Source organism: Micromys minutus (assembly GCF_963924665.1).
Source record: "Micromys minutus genome assembly, chromosome: 1".
Lineage (NCBI taxonomy): Eukaryota > Metazoa > Chordata > Mammalia > Rodentia > Muridae > Micromys > Micromys minutus.
In genome coordinates this window covers 243,726,877-243,747,352 of record NC_137969.1, presented here as the reverse complement: position 1 = coordinate 243,747,352, position 20,476 = coordinate 243,726,877, and the positions used below count along the sequence as shown (strand labels likewise).

At 39.4% G+C, this 20,476-nt stretch overlaps 1 protein-coding gene across 2 annotated transcripts in view; it reads left to right on the top strand.

The window, feature by feature from the left end:
• RPS6KA5 (ribosomal protein S6 kinase A5) overlaps positions 1-20,476 on the top strand; it is a 172,800-nt gene that overhangs the window by 61,791 nt on the left and 90,533 nt on the right. For both annotated transcript variants that reach the window (XM_080920623.1, XM_080920622.1), the window contains exon 3: positions 15,097-15,315. In XM_080920623.1, coding sequence (XP_080776749.1) covers positions 15,097-15,315 — 219 coding nt within the window. The remainder of the gene's footprint in view (positions 1-15,096; positions 15,316-20,476) is intronic.

Below are 20,476 nucleotides of genomic sequence, written 5' to 3'. Positions count from 1 at the left end.
TGTAGAGTGTTAACTTGAAGGTGAGATAAAGGTAAAGAGAATTAATGAATTGGAGGATAGACTTGAGAAAAAGATGCAGAATATATAATGAGGGAAATGAGCGTATATAAAAAGTGAGGTTAAAGCAAAGAAGATGTAACAGCTGTCTATCCAAGAGTCAGCAAAGAGATGACAGAATGAGGAGAGACCTGTTGAAAGAGATGGCAGCAGAGTGTTGAAGTTTGGTTAAACATGAGTTCACAGCAAATCCTCAGCAGACAAGTGAAGGAAGAAGTTCTGTAAATAAACAAAGGAAGCTGGTTGACCATAAGGACACAGAGATAACCCAGAAGCAGCAGTGAGATACTTTTTAAAAATAAAGAATGATTATTATTTTTCTTGAAAAATTCTCTCATATATTACATCCTGACCAGTTTCTCCTCTGACCCCCCCCACCTCCCCACTCTCCCAATCTACCTCCCCTCTGCTTCCCCTTAGAAAAGAGCAGACCTCCCAGGTACAGCAACCAAACATGGCAAACAAGCTATATAAGACCAGGCACATAACATCGTATTAAGGCTGGATGAGGCAACCCAGTTAGGAGGAAAGTAGGTTAGAGTCAGATCCAGCTCCCGTTCCCACTGTTAGCATTCCTACAAGAACCCAAGCTACTCAGCGAGCCTAGGTCAGACCCCTATGAGTCTCAGTGGATTGATTGTGTGGGCCATAATTGAGTTTAACTTAGTCATAATTGCTGTCTTCAACAGCAGCAATAGAAAGATCTTTGCAGGTCGTATAGTGAAGTGGCTGTCCATCTAGAATTGTGTCTCTAGCTGAACTGTTTTCCAGAAGTTTGGATAAAATACATTTATACATGTATGTATGTGCATGCACATGAGCATGTGTATGTGTGTAAGCATGTAGGTATATGTATGTTGTACATATGGAAGCTAGAGCACAACCCTGACTGTAGTTCCTCAGCTACAGTTCACATTGTGTTTTGAGATAGGATCTCTCACTGGGACTCACTAATGAAGTGAGGCTGGCTGGCTCGAAAGCCCCAGGGATTCTCCTGTCTCTGTCTTCCAAGCATACAGGTGACAAGGGTAACCAGGCTTTGCTTTTTTATGTAAGTTCTGGAGATCAAATCTAGACCCTCATGTTGTGACAGCAAACACTTTACACTGAGCTGTCTTCCCAGTCCCAAATAGATATTTTAAACATACAAATGCTGAATATATTTTACAACAATAGTTCCTCACAAAAACTTAGTCAAGGATGAGCTCTTATGGGTAAGAAAATTATGCCAGGAGAGTTTCTGAGATACAAAAAGGATTAAGAGGAAACAAAATATAAACAGTATTACTTATGTAAAACCATATGTCTCATTTGTGCAATTAAATTAAGGCATCTAGAATATTGGACAAAATCACATGATTTCAGAGGTGACAGGAATTCAAGTTCTGAGGTACATGCTATAAAGTGCACATGAATCTTAAGTGTATAAATTACCAAATGGCTGGATATGTTAGAGCCTGCCTTTAATCCTAGCACTCTGGAGGCAGAGGCAGTTGGATCTCTGAGTGTGAGGCCTGCCTGGTCTACATATCCTGTTCCAAGACAGTAGAGAGACCCTGTCTTAAACAAACAAATTGCCAAACTTACATCAAAAATGAGACTAGAAAATCTGCATGGTCCTATAACCATTAAAGTGGTCAGTAAGTAAGAAGCTTCCCAGGGGAAAGCTGCTTGGTATAGTTTTAAGAACGAGTTGTTACCAAATCTTAATGATAATTCTAGTTTTTATTACTGACTTTATTGGATATATTTTATTTACATTTTGAATGCTATCCCCTTTCTTGGATTCCCTTCCATATGCTATCCCCTTTCCTGGATTCCCTTCCATATCCCCTCACCCATCACCCCTCCCCCTGCTTCTATGAGGGTGTTCACCCACCCACTTACTCCCTCCTGCCTTTCTACACTGCAGCATCAAGCCTTGGCAGGACCAAGGGCTTCTCCTCCCATTGATGCCCAACAAGGCCATCCTCTGCTACATGTACAGCTAGAGCCATAGGTCCGTCCATGTGTACTCTTTGGATAGTGGTTTAATCCCTGGGAGCTCTGGTTGGTTGGTATTGTTGTTCTTATGAGGTTGTAAACCCTTTCAACTCTTTCAAGTCTTTCTCTAACTCCATTAAGGACCCTGTTCTCAGTTCTATGGTTGGCTGTGAGCATCTGCCTCTGTATTTGTTATGTTCTGGCAGAGCCTCTCAGGAGACAGCTATATCAGGCTCCTGTCAGCATGCACATCTTGGCATCAGCAATATTGTTTAGGTTTGGTGGCTGGATCCCCAGGTGGGGCAGTCTCTGGATGGCCTTTCCTTCAGTTTCTGCTCCAAGGTTTGTCTCCATATTTCCTCCTGAGACATTTTTGTGCCCCGTTTTTAGAAGGACTGAAGCATCCTCATTTTGTTCTTCCTTCTTCTTGAGCTTCATGTGGTCTGTGAATTGTATCTTGGGTATTCTGAGATTTTGGGCTAATATCCACTTATCAGTGAGTACATACTGTGGGTGTATTTTTGTGATTGGGTTACCTCACTCAGGATGATATTTTCTAGATCCATCCAGTCGTCTAAGGATTTCATGAACTCATTATTTTTAATAGCTGAGTAGTAGCTCCATTGTGTAAATGTACCACAATTTCTGTATCCATTCCTTTGTTGAAGGACATTTGGGTTCTTTCCAGCTCCTGGCTATTATAAATAAGGCTGCTATGAACATGGTGGAGCATATGTCCTTGTTATATGTTGGAGTATATTTTGGGTATATGCCCAGGAGTGCTATAGCTGGGTCCTCAGGTAATACTATGTCCAGTTTTCTGAAAAACCTCCAGACTGATTTCCAGAGTGGTTGTACCAGCTTTCAATCCCACCAACAATGGAGAAGTGTTCCTCTTTCTCCACATCCTCTTCAGCATCTGCTGTCACCTGAGTTTTTGATCTTAGCCATTCTGACTGGTGTGGAATCTCAGGGTTGTTTTGATTTTCATTTTCTTGATGACAAAGGATGATGAACATTTCTTTAGGTGCTTCTCAACCATTTGATATTCCTCAGTTGAGAAGTCTTTGTTTAGCTCTGCTCACCATTTTAAAAGGTTGTTTGATTCTCTGGAGTCTAACTTCTTGAGTTCTTTATTGGATATTAGCCCTCTATTTGGATATAGGATTAGTAAAGATCTTTTCACAAGCCTTGAACACATCGGCACTGGGGAAATTTTTCTGAACAGAACACCAATGGCTTATGCTCTAAGATCAAGAATCAACAAACAGGACCCCATAAAATTGCAAAGCAATTTCTGTAAGGCAAAGGACACTGTTATTAGGACAAAATGGCAACCAACAGATTGGGAAAAGATCTTTACCAATCCTACATTTGATAATTCCAAGTTTTAAGAACTCAGAATAAAAAGAGGTTCCTTGCTCTCACTCATTTTCTCAGGATACTAATATCTTGCTTCCCAGAGCATGCTAGGAGAGTACAGAGGAGAAACCAGAAGCCGCTTCACATGTGAGGATCGTGTCTAGTGTTGCAGAACCAAATCCAGGGCTTCTTTCATTCAGCACATCTGATCTTTGACTAGTGTCTCCCTTGCCTTTGGGTGCTTTGCTCACAGGCCTGACAGACGGCTCTCAGGGCGAGGAAGTGTCACTGTATTGAACTTGTCCACTCGTCTCCATTTATTCTCCCTCCCTGTCTTAATGTGTCTATTGTTAGCTGCAGATACTGCCTTCCTCTCTTTCTGTGACAGTGTGGCTCTTAAAAAATGTCATTGTAGACATTTAAAATCAAAGTTTTGATGACTAAATGGAGTAGGTGGACAATTTCATTATGAATATAATAAAATCAATTTTTATTCAAAATTTCACCACTAATTTTTCGATTTTATTACCTTTTCAAAAAGATAATTTTTTTCCAGCATCACTTAGAATAATAAAAGAACTTCATCATGTGTCTTTGTGTGTCATGTAAGGTTTTTCTTGGGAAGTAAAACTTAAAACTCTTTTCTCATAAATTAATTTATATATATATTGAACTAGAAAAATTCTGTTCATCAAATAGCTTAAATGTGGCATTGCTGAATGTTTAAACATTTAGACTTTCTGCTATTTTGTTCTTTTACTGCTGATTGAACCTAGGGCCTTGTGCATGGTACACCACCAGCCCTCTTTAACTTTATGCTTTGAGGTAAGAGCTCACTGAATTACACTGGCTGACCTTGAAGTCAGTCTCTAGTCCAAGGTGACCTTGAACTTGAGATCCGTCTGAGTATCTTATAGCCTGCTCTATAAGACCAGCACAAGTTCTGTTGTTTCTTTTTCTTTTAAATCTTACATTTAATGTAACTTTGAAATAAATTAGACTCTTCTCTATTGTCTTTTCCTTCTAACCTCTCCTGAAGTCCGAAACATGTCCCTTAGGCTGTGTGTGCAGTAGGGTGGTAGGTGCCTATCATTTCTCAGAGGTTAGTTGTAGAGTCAGAAATCTGTAAGAAAATTGTATCCTAAGTTGGAAAAACTTTGTTATCATCTTTACTAAAGTAGTATTTCTAATAAAAATTCAACTGTGAACAATATTTTATAAATGAAATTATTGCAAGTTGAAATTTTATTAGCATTTTTAAGACATTGGTTTGAATGTTGCCTTAAGAATAACATGTCAAATGAAAAGAATGCATTCTTTATTTTTTTTCTTAACTGTTCAACAGTTGGAGTTCTAAAGTGTGATAATATCTCAAACAGTATTGGGGACGAGCAAATACATTCTAAGACATATTACATAAGAGTGCTGGAATGCTCAGATCACCTATACATTCAGCTCCCAGGTTCTCTTGCTCCAGGAAGTTCCCCCCAACCCCCGCTTTTGCCCAGTATTGACTTATGAACCCTGGAAAGAGTTCAGAAACAGGGACCTACAGCCACCACAGCATTTGGGGTCAAGTTGTCCCTTGCCAGTCCATTATCCATAGTAAGTGAGACTTATCTTTCTAAAGTACAAATTAGATTATACCACTTTTTTATCTGAAAATTTTCAGTTCACTCCTGTTACTTGTTAGATTCACTCATTCATTGACCTTAATTGTTTGGGGTGCTGGGAATAGTTGATTTTGTTTTTTAAAAAGATACATTATAGTTAAAGCTCACAATGTAGTGAAACAGACCTTTATGTAATAATAAGGATTATGAAACCTTGAAATGAGGCTAGACTTCACCCACAGTAATGTCTAGTGAGCAGGACCATCTCTTCTCGTCCTCTTCCCCGGACTCTCCTTAAATAATTCTTATTTTCTAATGTAGGTGATACCAGTTAACCACCAACAGATCTTACCAGCTGTTCTGTGGACATAATGATATATGTAGTAGTGATTGTCTTTGGGTTGCTTACCCTAAATTCAGTGAGCCACCTACATAATGTACTCACTCTAAGACTCTGGGTCTTAACCCAGCCGCCCCAAATTCTGAAAATGTCATCAGGATATGCTGTGCGTGTGTGCCTGTGTGTTTCCGAGAGGTTGTTTATGATGTTTTGTACCATATGAAAAATATTGAAATACTTTTTGTATAAATAACAATTCTTGGTATTGATGCCATATGAAATCACTGTGGCTGGAGAGAGCCCAGGGTGGGGCTTGAGTGTATGGCTTACTCTAAGAGTGCTTCAGGAAAGCAAGAGTGAGGGAAGAGAGTTGGGTGAGAAGAACGCAAGCAAGCCTGTGTCTTAATAGTCTACATTTAGCTTGAACTCATGGGTAGCTCTGGACCAGAAAGAAGAAGCAGACTTTCTTTTTTTATTATTATTATTATTATTATTATTATTATTATTATTATTATTATTATTATTATTATTTTATTAATTTATATTTCAAATGATATCCCTCATCCCTATTACTCCTCTATAAACACCCCCATCCAATACCCACTCTTTCTTCTTTGCCTCTATGAGGATGCTCCTCCTCCCACTCACCCACTCCCACCTCACCCCTCTAGCATCCCCCTACGCTGGGGCACCAAGCCTCCCTCCCTTCCCATTGATGTCAGGTAAGGCCAACTTCTGTTACATATGTATTTGGAGTCCTGGCTCCCACCATGGTTGCTCTTTGGTTAGAGGTTTAGTCTGTGGGAGCTCTGGGTGGTCCACTTAATATAGTTAATATAGTTCTTTGTATGGGGTTACAATTCCCTTCAGGTCCTCAGTCCTTCCCCTAGCTCTTTGATTGGGGTCCCCAGGCTAAGTCTGATGGTTGGCTGTGGGTATCTGCATCTGTATGGTCAGGGGAAGACCTTACAAGACTCCTGTCAGCAAGAGAGAAGCAGGCTTTCAGTGTCCCTGTTACTTGCTGGCTGTAGGCTGTTTGGATGGAGGTGAGATGGAAATAGAAAATAGGGCATGTAGATAGAAAATGGGTATCTCATTAGAAATCAAGGTAGCTGCTGTACCAAGCTAGGGGACTGTGGCTCATGGCTCACATCTGCATCCTTTGCAAATGCTCATCAACTATAGCAATTAAAATATCTTGTTTATTAAGAACATTGAATGTTATTTATGAATATGCCATTTTTGATTTCTTGCTTCTCATTGGAAGCTTTTTTAAATAAGATCCTTTGGGTATCAAATACATGGACAATTTTTTTCTAGCCTAAACTTGGAAAAACTTATCCATGGAATGATTCCCAAAGGATCTTATTAAAGCTCAGAGTAAAACATGTTGGTTTCTTTTTTTCCCCCCAATTTCTCTCTCCCTCTCCTCCCCACCTCCAATTGGACAACGACTGAATTTTCAAATTGTTTGGGACCAAGTATAAGAAGTAGCACTTATTTGTGGCTTCACTACCTGAAGAAAATGTGTCAGCTTCCCCTAGTAATCATTAGCTGCCTTTAGATCCTCAGGGAAGGAATGTGGGGGCCTCATGAGCTCCTCTCTTTCTCTATGGCAAGATGTTGATGGCTCCAGTCTTAGACCAGTCTTGTTCAGATCTGCCGTGAATCCAAGAGTGTGAAACCATGTGACAACAGGAGGTCTGCATTCCACAGCACTCCTGGCCATTCTGTCCTTTCTATCCCCTTTCTATAATGTCCCGAGATTTAGAGAGGCAATATCAATGTTTATTTATAGCTAAGCATTCAGCAGTCACTTATTTTCAGCACATTGACCAATTAGTGGTCCCTACAGTACTTACCAGGCACAGTAAAAACAAAAACAAAAAGCTTCTCTGACCAATGCTGAAAATAGCACTAAACTTGGTCAATAACATAGATATTTAGAAGCCACTTTGATGTTCATTTAGTAAAGCAGTAAATAACAGGAGCTTCTACGCTGGGGCCGGAGACTGCTCCAGCCATGGGGCTCCTGACCACATTTGTGATTTCAGATATGTGCACTATACCTCAAATCTGATCACAAAGGATTTGGACATCCCTGTAATTGACTTGGTGCTGTGCTTTCTTGGCAGGTCAGCAGTGTTAGCATTCAAGGTCCACAGCTAAGTAATACTGTTGATGATAGCCTCCACCCCCAGCAGCCAGCATAGCACTTGCTGACACTTAACAGGGCTGGACAGCAGAGAAGACACTCCCAGCATAGTTCCAGTCTGATTTCTTTCTGTCCTGTGACTAAAGCATGTGGTATCTTCAGCAAAGGGTCTTAGCATCTAATTTCGATGAATACCCAACAGTAGTGGCAATACCCCGCGCTGTTCTGGGGACTTGATGAGACTTTCAAGTTTGTTTTGTTTTGTTTTTTTGGTGTGACCTGTATAGGTAGGTACATTTTTGTGTTGAGACTCAGTATTATTTTGGCCTTATATTTATAAGTACAAAGATACACATATTTTTTAAAACTAATAATTAACACCAGTTTTTATCTGCCAGATCCTCTCCTGTGTAACTTACTTTATTTCCAGACTACATAATAGGGGAGTTGTTTCTAACCCAGAAGGATAGATGTTGTCCACTTGCCTATATCCACACAGGTCATAAAACAAATAAAAAGGGAAGAAATGCTGGAGGCAGACGGAATTAAGAAATTCCCTTAGCCTGAGTAACGCCATTTTACATAGATCTGTTTCCCACAATAGAGGCTTTTTTCCAGAAATCAGGTGATCTCACTGGTCAGGTAGTTAGCCGAGTAGAACAGTCACCCAGGCAACAGATCCTGCTTGGCAGAACATTCTGTTGCACCTGAGAAGTCTCCCTCCCCATGTAATTTGCCCTGTTTTTCTTTGGAAGAAATGGTTTTGGCATATAATAACCGAGAACTTGATCAGCACTTGACTTGCTCTCCTTCTTTTTGTCTCTTCTCCATTTGTCTGTCTCCTCCTCAGGTCTACTTTGAAAACCCCACAGGCTGAGGCATATGATGTGTGAGTTCCAAAGCTATTTGCTAATGAGAAAGTAAATAAAAGTCATATCTCATCTGCGATTTTATTATCTCATCGAGCAGTGGAAAGTTAATGAAGTAATTATAGGATTAAATGTAAAAATATATTTATGATCACTTTTATGAAAGGAATACCTTGGGTTATAAGAGTGCAAAGTAAGAAGAGCTGAGCTTGTCTGGGAAGTCAGAAAAGGACAGAAGTAAGCCAGTGTCAGGGCGGGAAGGATAGGAGAGGCATGCGCCAGCTACTCAAAACTTCTGGGCCAGGCTAAGGGTGCTGCCAGTGTCAGGAACAATGTGGAATGGAGTGTTTAAATGCAAAGGTTTTAAGTTAGATGATGACACAAAAGATTATCAGGTTATGGATGAGGCACTCTAGGAAACATAACTTGAAAGACTGATGTGCCTGACCCTGTTTAAAAGATTCTAATAATCTAGACTGAGGAGGGGATTACATTTCAGCAATAGTGTGATCCTTTAGTTAGTAGACAGGCTCTTGTTTGACATGGTTGAGACTTACGGTTAGTCAAAAAGGCTGGACTCATTAAAGAAGGATATTTATAGTTCTGTGCATTTCTTGGAACACTTTTCACTTAAAATTTACCCAAACACATTTGTTGCCAATGTTTAGCTATAGGCATATGATTTTGAGAACTGGCTCAGGGTTTAATTTGCTAAAAAGTCATGCTTGTACTGATTCATCTAAAAGTAACAGCTTCAGTTTCTTTCAAGTGTAATGAGAACTTCGACGAGTTTGAAGTAATCCGACTGGGGAGGCATCTGGGATTTAGTTTTGTCCTGGCCTTTCAGTCATTTCACCCACAACTAATATTTTAGAAGTTTCTTTTTGAAGTGTCTCACTTTTAACTGTCTCTTCAGAACAATCGGCCTATTTTTCTTATATTCGCTCTCTGTGGTTTATGTAATATTTAATGATAGTGCAACAACAGAACAGCATATACAGAAAGCCTAGCCCTGTAGGGCAGCAAGTGCCTGTGACAGGTGGAAAGCGGGGAGTGAGGTAGGCACAGGTGCTGATTATGTGGTGCACTTAGAGAATGCCAGTCTTGGGAATTCTAAGTGCAAGTCACTTAGAATTTCTGCTGTTTAAAAAAAGCACTAGTTTGATATGAGCTTAAATAATAAGAGGTTTGTGCAGTGTATAGTTCTAAAGAGCATTAGAGAAATTGAGTGACAGGAAATGGGTCTCAGGGTGGTTGTCACATTGAAATCCCAGTGAGAGTAGCATGCACAGGTTGAGTGACTTAAGGAAGGACATAAGCCAATGAACAGTGACCCTTAACCTTTTATGACCCGTGACTGCTTCACTCAAAATAATGTATGTGAATAAAAATTAAAAGTTTACATGCCTTCAGTTACATTTGATTGTTCCTTTGTTCCTTAACTTTCTGTAGCTATGAATAAAATACCTCCCAGAACAATGTAAAGGGAGCAGTTGTTTGCTTGGTTGCTGTTTCTGAGGTTTTGAGGCTAGTCCTTTCCTTTGCTGATTTGGGGGCCTTTGTGGGGAGTAAGAGCATCATGGTTGAGGAAAAACACATCACAGAGACCAATCACCTCATAGCAAACAGGAAGCAAAGAATAAGGAACCAGGTAATAATAACCTGCAAACTTCTCCCAGATAGTCCCTAACACCGCTCAGAGTAGAGCCATCAGTTAGCGACTAAGTATTCAACACATCAGCCTATATAGGGCATTTTGTATTAAAATTATAATACTCAGAGAACTAGTACATTTATAGGTGGACTACAAGAATCTTTTTGTTTCCTCTGTTGTTTTCCTCTTTTAATTTATTCACTTTGCATCCCAATCCAAGATTCCCTTCCTCTTCTCTCAGTCCCACCCTTCTATGCCCTTTCCCCCTCCCCCCTCCCCTTTTCAGAGAAGGGGGAGGGTACCCCATGAGACCGACCTGCCCTGGCACATCAAGTTGAAGCAGGACTAAGTGTATCTTCTCCTACTATGCCCAGGTAAGGCAATCCAGCTAGGAGAAGGGGATTCACAGGCAGGCAGCAGAGTTAGAGACAGCCCTTGCTCCAATTATTGCTCTTTGGTTGGTTCAGTTTCTGTGAGCCTCCATGGGCCCAGGTTAGTCCATTCTGTTGGTCTTGTTGTGGTGTCTCTGGATCCCTCAATCCTATCCCTCACTCTTAACACAAAACTTCCCAAGTTCTGCCTAATGTTTAGCTGTGGGCCTCTGCATCTGTTTCCCTCAGTTGCTGGATGAAGCCTCTCAGATGACAGTTGTTCTAGGCTCCCGTCTGCAGGCATAGCAGAGTGTCATTGATAGTGTCAGGGGTTGCTTGTCTTTCGTTGGGTGGGTCTCAAGTTGGCCATTCCCTCACTCTCTGTTCATTTTATCCCTCCACATCTTGTGGGCAAAACATATTTGGGGGGTCAAAGGTTTTGTGGGTGAGTTGGTGGCTCCCTCTTTTTTCTGGAAGTCCTCAGTCTCCATATCCCCAGCTGCTAGGAGTCTCAGCTAGGGTCACCCCCAGAGACTTCCTGGAGCCTCCCCTGTCCAGATCTCCAGCTTGCCCCAGAGGTGCCCCCTCCCCATGATTTTCATTTTCTTTCCCAGGCTTCCTCTTCACTCCCTGGCTCTATACCTGATCCCACCCCTATCCCACCCAATTCCCTCCCTCCATCTGCCTCCAGGGTCTATTTTATTTCCCCTTCTGAGTGAAATTCAGACATCCTCCCTTGGGCTGTTGCTTTTACTTAGTTTCTTTAGTCTGGATTGTACCATGGTTATCTTGTAGTTTACAGCTAATATCCACTTATACGTGAGTACATATCATGTGTGTCTTTCTGGTCTATGTTACCCCACTCAGCTATTTACTTGAAAATTTCAGGATATCTTTTTTAAATAGCTGAATAGTATTCTATTGTGTAGGTGTATCACATTTTCTTTTTCCATTCTTCAGCTGAGAGACATCTAGGTTGTTTCCAGTTTTTGGCTATTATGAATAAAGCTGCTATAAACATAGTTAACCAAGTGTCCCTGTGGTATAATGGAACATCCTTTGGTTATATGCCCAAGAGTAGTCTAGCTGTGTCCTGGGTTAGAACTTTTTCCATTTTTCTGAGAAACTGCCAAATTGATTTCCAAAGTGGTTGTACAGGTTTGCCCTCCGAAGATCAATGAAGGAGTTTCCCCTTGCTCCACATCTTCACCAGCTTATGCTGTCACTTGATGTCTTAATTAGGGTTTTAATTGCTGTGAACAAACATCATGACCAAGGCAACTCTTATAAGGGCATTTAATTGGGGCTGCCTTACAGGTTCAGAGGTTCAGTCCATTATCATCAAGGCAGGAGCATGGCAGCATCCAGGCAATCATTGTGCAGAAGATGCTAAAGTTCTACATCTTCATCTGAAGGTCGATAGCAGAATTCTGGCTTCCAGGCAGCTAGGATTAGGGTCTTAAAGCCCATGACTCCAGTTACACAGCTACTCCAACAGGGCCACACCTTCTAATAGTGCCACTCCCTGGGCCGAGCATGTACAAACCAGCACACTTGAGTTTTTGATCTTGGCCATTCTGATAGGTATAGGATGGGATCTCAGAGTCATTTTGATTTTTATTTTCCTGGTGACTAAAGACATCAAGTATTTCTTTAAGTGCTTCTTGGCCATTAGAGAGATTCCTCTGTTGAGAATTCTCTCTTCTGTGCCCCATTTTTAAAAGAGTTCTGTTCAGGAATTTGTCTCCTATGCCAATATGTTCAAGGCAGTTCTCTACTTTCTCTTCTATTAGATTTAGTATACCCAGTTTTATGTTGAGTTCTTTTTATTTACTGATGAGATCACTCATTTTAAAGTTATCAGCAGAAGCAGATCTAAGAGTAAGCACCTAGAAGTAGGGCTGGATGGGCACGTGTGATCATGAATGACTGAGCAATGGATCTGTACTTGAGTTTCCTCCTCCATAAATGAAGGTAATCACCAGTAACTCTTAGGAAGATGTTCTAAGAACTGAAAGAGTTAGTGTGTTTAAAGGATCTGACAAGTACTCAGTTTTGGGTGCTTATCACCGTGTCTCTCACAGGATCTATATTCTTTTGTTTTGTTACAGACAAATATGCTGTGCTAGGAAGGTGTTTTGGTGACACAAAAGGATTACTTTACAGATGCTAAATAGATTACATAATTTCTAGCACTATAAAATTCTAGAGATTGGCATCTGGGAGAATATAAGTTAGTAGAGCCTATGTATGTATGTAAGGTACATGGAAGCACTAAGATTGCCTGATAGGACTCATTTCCTTCACAGACTATACAGTGCCTTCTTCTGTGGGAAGACAAATTACATCTCATAAGAGTAGCTTCTATCTTGGTTCCATTACTGCTGTACAAAATATGCTGTTCTAGCTTCATTCTCTAGTTGATTTGTTAGATCCTGAAAGTTGTAATTTTCTTTTTTAAATTCACTTCAGCCTTTCTGAGATCTCAACCTATAATTATCACACATACTTAAGTACAACACAAACTTTTCTTCAGAATATGCTAAACGTTTTATAGCACTGGTTTTATTATAATCTAGAAAATCAGGTTCCCAGCATTCTGCAAGAATTTGATTATTTTATTCAGTTACTGATAGAATGATTCTGGAATCATTTGAATCTTGCATTTAAATCAGGCCAGCAGTGGCTTCTGCTTTAATTGATTTATTTTTCTCTCTTGAAATGGGTACCATAATTATCTTGGAACTTCTAAGAGGGAGAAAGAGAGGTAGGGAGCACGGGGGAAATCATAGGATGGAGCCCCTTTCTTGGGCTGTGAACTCTACCCTGGGGAGGGAGAACTTCTTTGGCAACCCAGGCCATACATTGGAATGGGACTAACTCTTCTCCACACACTTGACCATTTGTTTATCTTCCCTCTACATCAAATCTTTTTGGGTCGTTTCATAAATTACTGTGAACTTATTTCTTTATCTCTGAAATAGAATACCTAAAAGTCCCACTGCACTGGCTGTGGTGAGGATTAAGTGAGTCAGGGTGTGCTTAGCTGAGGGCCTGGCGTGGGCTATTCCCTCTCAAGGGCTGGAATCTTTCCCCCAGGATTAGTCTAGTCTAGCATTAATCCATGGTATATCGTGTTGGCAAACTGAATCTTGGTACTGATCTAGTTTTTAACTGAACTGAATCAGAGTGGAGTGCCTTTCCCATAAAGCTTTCTTACTCTAGTAGGTAGATGATCATAGAATTGTGGGACAAATACAGGGAGTTGTTATCAGATTAGAGATAGTAGCAGTGTTCTGGATCAAAACTGAGTCCAACTCAAACTGGTCTCATGAAAGCATTTAACTCCTGAAATGGAATTGAGCATAACAATCCAAGACACGTCGAATTCAGAGCCTTTTTCCTTCTTTCCTCATCTCTATCCTTTCATCTCTTTTCCTGCTCCTTCTTCCTCCCCTTCCTTATCTTCCTTGAAGAAATACATTCAGGGAAGATGCTTTATCCACAGGGCTAATTCTTTAACCTGGAGGAGCAGTACCATATACAGAATTGTGCCTACCACAGTCTTTACTTATGAAACACATGATGAGATTGATCCAGGAAGCCACAAATAATTTATGCCTAGAGATTTAAAGGGGTTTCTGTCTATACTGCCTTTAGTTCTGGGTATTTTAATGTTTGTTAGGTGCAAATTGCTTCTTTGTTTTATATAATGTCTTTATATTGCTTTGGTTCTAAAAGAATAGATGTAGAATGATACTTGAAGAACTTTATGTGTCTTATTAGACTTGTATTAAGAACTGTCTTAGTGGACTGGGGAGATTGCACAATGGTTAGAGTGTGTACCATGCAAGTGTGAGGGCCATAGTTTGAATCTCCAGAACACACAACATGATTGGTTGGTGTTGTGACCTGCCTGTAATTCCAGCAAGATTGGGAGGTAGGCAGAGGATTCCCAGAGCAAACTGGTTAACAAAACTAGCCATATTGGTGAGCTCTAGGTTTGATTGAGTCTGCTTCAGTGAATAAGGTGGAACAACAGTCAACCATGATTCCTAAGGTCAACTTTTAACCTCCATATATATATGCGAACAAGCATGTTCACATACATGCAAATATGCATACATGTACATCACATATGAATATAAAAAAAGGAAAAGAAAAAAACAACTCTTAGAGACGGGAAATAATGATATTCACCTGGTATCTCAAATATCAGGAGGCTTAAGTAGAAGGATATAAGGTCAAGGCCAGGCACCTACTGAGAGCCTTTAGGAAAATTTAAAAAAAAAATAAAGGAAGGAAGGTAAGTAAAATCCAGTGGCAAATATATATCTACATACCTCAGTGTTTTCTTGTAGAAAAACAAGAAATGTTCTTGTTCTTGAGTTGGACTGGTTAGCCGGCCATAGTAACAGTTAGTTTCTTAGACCTAAACTATTGAGGAGAGAATTAACATTTGGAGTGAAAGCAGAACTTGATCAGTAGTAACTACTGAGAGCTAGAGCTAAAGAAATTATCAAAGAAGTATTTGAAGCAGCACCAAGCGTGCTTTCCCCTCGAATGAGTTGTTTGTGAGTGTTGGCTGGGGAATTAATTTTATTTCCATAAAATACTGTTCTGCCAGTGTAGCATTTTAATTTTTTCTTTCTCTTCAGCTTATGAAAATTTCTCTCTTTCTATTTTTTCCAGCTTATGGGAAAGTGTTTCTAGTTCGTAAAATAAGCGGCCATGATTCTGGAAAGCTGTATGCCATGAAAGTTTTAAAAAAAGCAACAATAGTTCAGAAGGCCAAAACTACGGAGCATACAAGGACAGAACGACAGGTTCTGGAGCACATTAGACAGTCACCGTTTTTGGTGACATTGCACTATGCTTTCCAGACAGAAACCAAGCTTCATCTCATCTTAGGTAAGTGTCCACCACTGTCATACTTTCTATGGGAACATTTTTCTTTAGGTCTTGAGGCAGCATAGTTTGGACTTAAAAGAAATTGGTTTACTTCTTATTCTCTTTGTGACGGTGTTCCTTTAGCATCTTGCTCTGCTAATGAGACTTTCACCTCCCCCAGCATGAAGAACTTTGTACACCTCTATTCCACACTCCATCCAACCAGTGTAAGGAATTTTATGGCCACGTGGGCCCTGATTTGTACTTAGTTCTCAAGAGTGCACAGGTCTGGGTTGACAGGGAACAGTTACTGAAGCTTATCGTGGGAAAAGATAAAAGATCAAGAATTTTATTTCTAGGGATACTTATCATGTCCTGGTGGGAAGCTTGTATATAAAGGGAGTACCCCTCTAATTCCTAAACCCTCTCATTTCCCATAAGTATTTTCAGAATCCTTTCCTACTTGGCCTATTGTTTATGATCTTTGGGAAAGCCTCAGCATATATTGCCTTAGAAAATCGGGACCATTTTCTGGTCCTACTAAAGTAAATGACAACACTATGAGTGTTGTGCTCTGACATAGTTAAGGATTTCATGTTACCATTTGCAAATATGTATCAAACTTGTTCTGGAATTGTAAGTAAGCTAGACTTTCATGTGTTGCTCCGGAAGCAGTATTTATGTAAGTGTTAAGAGTATGTTCTTGTTGTGTTAGGAGTTATCCATGATCTTCACTTTATCTGACCCTCACTGCAAGATCCCTTGGCCCTGCCAGACCCCTCTTCAGTGCTGGGGTGCTGGAAGCTGCATGTACCCAACTGAACTTGCATATCTTGTATAAGTTTGAAAATTAAGATTGGGACTCAGGTCTGACTCAGTGTAAAGTCTGTTCTCTTTTGGTAAAACAGGGTTCTCTCCATTTGTTGATTAGTAGTAAGAGGTTTTAAATATGCATTTGGCAATTATATTATATGCTCTTATTATCTAAACTTTGGAGTTATTTTTCCTGCCATGAAGTTACACATTAGGCTAACTGTGCAGTGTTTGTCATCAACTAAGAATCCTAAATCTTATATGAGTATGGGATACAATCTCTCATGTCCTGTCAGAGTACCTAGCAACCTCATCTTCTTCCCATTGTTCCAGTCAGTGTCAACTGATCCTGTGTTCTGCCTCCTGTGTATTTCTTCAGTATTGACTATTTTTATTTGCTTAATTAAATTTTTATACACTATAATTTGATCATGTTTTCTCCATCCATATGGTTTTTCAAAAGGCCTTTAGAGTTAGTTGCTCCTCCCTATAGACCCTCCTGCATCCTACCCTCCCATCTCCTTCCCCATTTATTTCTCCTACTCTAGTTTCCCTTTTATCTCTCTGGTAACACTATCCTATTTCTGCTCCTTAGGACATCCCCTCCTCATCCCTCATTCCCACCCCAGTCCCTTTCTAGGTTTCTAACCTCTGCGGTTATTCGGATTGTAGCACATATCACAAGATCAAAAGTCTGTCTTTTGAGTCATATTGCCTCACTCAGGACGGTCATATCAAGCTTTATTGATTTACCTGAAAATTTCGCTTTCTTAATAACTAAATAATATTCCATTGTGTAAATGTACCACATTTTCTTTATCCATCAGTCGATTGGACATCTAGGCTGTTTCCAGTGTCTGGCCATTTTGAATAGAGAAATTGTGAACATGGATAACAGATATCTCTATAGTAACATGTAGAGTCCCTTGGGTATGTGCCCAAGAGTGGGCTAACCTGATTTTAAGGTAGATCTATTCTCACCTTCCTAAGGCACCTCCACATTGATTTTTATAGTGGCTACACCAATTTGCACATCCAGGCAGCAGTGAGTAAGTGTCCACCTTTCCTATTGTCCACACCAGCATTACCATCTTTTTAAAACTGATTGTTGCTCTCAAATAAACCACCTAGAAAGGAGCATCTAAACAATGAGTTAGAAGTTTTTAGATTAGAATGTTTAGAATTCTTAAGATTCTAGGGAGCTGGGAAGGGCTTTTCTCTACTGCTTTGGCTGTTCTCATTTACATGGTAGAAGAGCTAGCTGCCTCTGAAGATCCGTGGTGGATACTGCCTCATACCTGATACTTGCTGTTATTGTTGGCCTCCTTGCTTCTCCCCAGGCTGCTTTCCATCTTATTAGCTAGGCAGCTCAGCTTCTTTATCCTAGCCCTGTGAGAGTATCGCATGAAGACTGAATAGTGTAATGGTGCAGACTGCACAGCTCACACAGGAACTCAGGAAGTCTTTCTGTCAACACATCATCAGCCGAGTTTTATATCTTACTGAGGGGAACTGCAAAGAGTTTGGGGTCATCTACCAAACAAACAGTTTGTGTATGCATGCTGTTCCCCAATGCTGCATCCGTAAGTTGTTCTTTGTAGTCTTATGTTGAAGCTTCTGAGTTTAACTTACATGTGCCTTGTTTTTAACTTTTATAGAAAAACCCTGTGGGAAGGATCTGTATTCTAATCATCTGTGATTGAATCAAATGTCTTTCCATTGGATGAGGGTGTGCATTTCTATACAGAGCATAGCATCACATTTCTGGATATTTGTTCATCTCTTAAACGTGGAACAGTGTGTCACTGTAGGGTCTACTTTTTTTTTTTATTCACTCTCCTGGGGCTGGTGGCATCTTCATATATTCTTGAAGAACCATTTTATGTTTCTGAGAATTATTTATTTATACTCTTTGCTCATTTTTTTTCTTCTCAATTTCTAGGATCTCTTAGAAAGATTAGCCATTTGTGATAAGTATTAGCTTCTTAACTTTGTTTACAATGCTTTTATCAAGTAAATAGAATTTTATATATAGTAGAATTTGTTTTTAAAACTATCTTTATGGCCTCAATTTTGAATCATAATTGAAAGACCCTCTGTTCTCTTAAGATTAAAAGGAATTAGTTGATTTCTTTTTTTTTTTTTTTTCTTTTTTAGTATTTGCATGGGTCTAGTTTTTATTTGGAGAATGTTGATCCAAATGGAATTTTTGTTTGTTGAGTATGACAAGAAAGAGGGATCTAGCTTTTGAGAAGGCCACTCAGTTTTTCTGCATTATTGAGGGAGAAATCTCACTGTTTGCCCTGACTTGAGATGTGCCTATTTTCATCTGGATGTATCGGGATGTATTTCTTGACTTTCTGTTGTTTGTCTTGTTAGATACTGTCCAAGCACTGTACTGTGATACCGTTATCAAGGCATTACAATATATCCTACTAGTCAGTAATGCCAGCTCTCCAACAACTCTTGTTTTTTTATTGATGATATTCAGAACTTTATGAAGGGCTCTTTCTGTTATTTTTCAACATGACCCTTATAATCAAAGTGTCTTATTAAGGGGAAGAAAAAACATGTTAGTAGTTTTACTGGGATATCTTCAAATTAAAATTTTAACATTGAGTAAACTGAAATTTTGATGATACTAGTTAGTCCTATTCAGGAAGATGGTATGTCCTTGTCTGTAGGAATCTGTATCTGAGATTATCAAGAATGTTTTAACTTTATCTTTCTACCTGTGTCTTGATTAATATTGAATGTCCCATCATTTGTTGCTATTGTGAACTTGACCTACCGTATCTTATAGCTGATAGATTCTACTTTTCTGTACTAGTTTTATGTCTGGAGATTTTACTTATTACCTTGTTCTTTTTTCAACCTGCCCCAGGACATGTAGTTCGACTTCTGTGAAGTTTCTTTATCTCCCATTTTCCTTATTTTTAACTCAAGGAGATTTATAGGCATCCATAATGTTGGTAAGGATGTTTAAGAGATTCAAGTCTAGGCTATTATCTGACTCACTGCAGAATGCTTGGCAGGGCTTACTCAAAGGGGAAAATTTTTGCTTGGTTGACACAGGCTTCTCCAAATAAGATAATTATGATGATAGTAGTATCTTACCAGATGCTATCTGTGACATTTGTTTTTAGTAGCCAGTTATGGAATAGACTAGCATTTTCTAACAGAACTGAGCATGTATGATTGCTTCCCACAATAAGCTTTAATTATAATTATCTCTCATTTGTTTATATTCTGTCTTCCATTCTCTAAATCAGTAGGCAGTACTTTTTCTGACCAGCATAGAGCCAGATGGTAACTATTTTAAGCTTTGCAGGCTTTCAAGTCTTTTTGACCATAGAGTGTAGTAAACAAATATAGAACAGTTCCAGCAAAATCTTAATTATAAATTGATAGTGGACTAGATTTGACCTCTGAGTTATTATTTGCTATCCTTTGCTCTAAGCCCATCTGTTGAAAGTAAGTGTGTGTGTGTGTGTGTGTGTGTGTGTGTGTGTGTGTGTGTGTGTGTGTATACCTGCATGCACATGTGGACCTCAGAGGTTAACATTAGATATCTTCCACAATCTGTCTCCACCTTCTCTTTTGAGACAGGCTCTTTCTCTGCACCTGGACCTCATCAGTTAGGCCAGCTTGGGGATTGTCTGGCTTCAAACTGCCCGCTCTAGGATTTCAGCTGTGTGCCTTCATATCTAACTTTTTCACACAAATTCTGGGGATTAAATTCAAGTCTTCACTCTGCAGAGCAACCATTTACTAAGTCATGTTTCCAGCCCAATTAAGTCATATTTTTGTTTAAAATGCTGTTCTATAACATTAATGGCTTCTTAGATTCTTTTGTTCTAGCTTCACTATATGACATCATATATATTTGATGGAATTTCTCCTTTTGTATTTTTTGTAGCGTTTCCAAATTTTGCAATATGGACAGCTTAACTTTTTTTTTTAAATAAAATTTCACCTGTGTTCAGGTATAAGAAATATAAAAACATTTTCATCTAATTTCTGGTTTTTGGAGCTCAAATTGTTTCAACAGAAGTTGAAATTTTATGTGGAAAATAATCTGTACAAAACAGTTTTTTTCTTTTAGTAGTCTCTGAAAATGGTAATTTTTCAAAACACCAGCTGATCTTTGACTTTAATAATCAGTCATGTTAATCAGTGGGATTCATTAGACATAAAAGAAGCAAATTACAAGTGTTTTTAGAACATTCCTAACAAATGCTGCCTCAGTCTTATAGACAGTTCTGTCTTGATGTGTCATTCTTTTAATAGGAGATGTTAAGGACATCGAACTTCTAGTTTCATCTCAGCAATTGCAAAGGTATGATGCTTGATGAGATGGTGACAATGG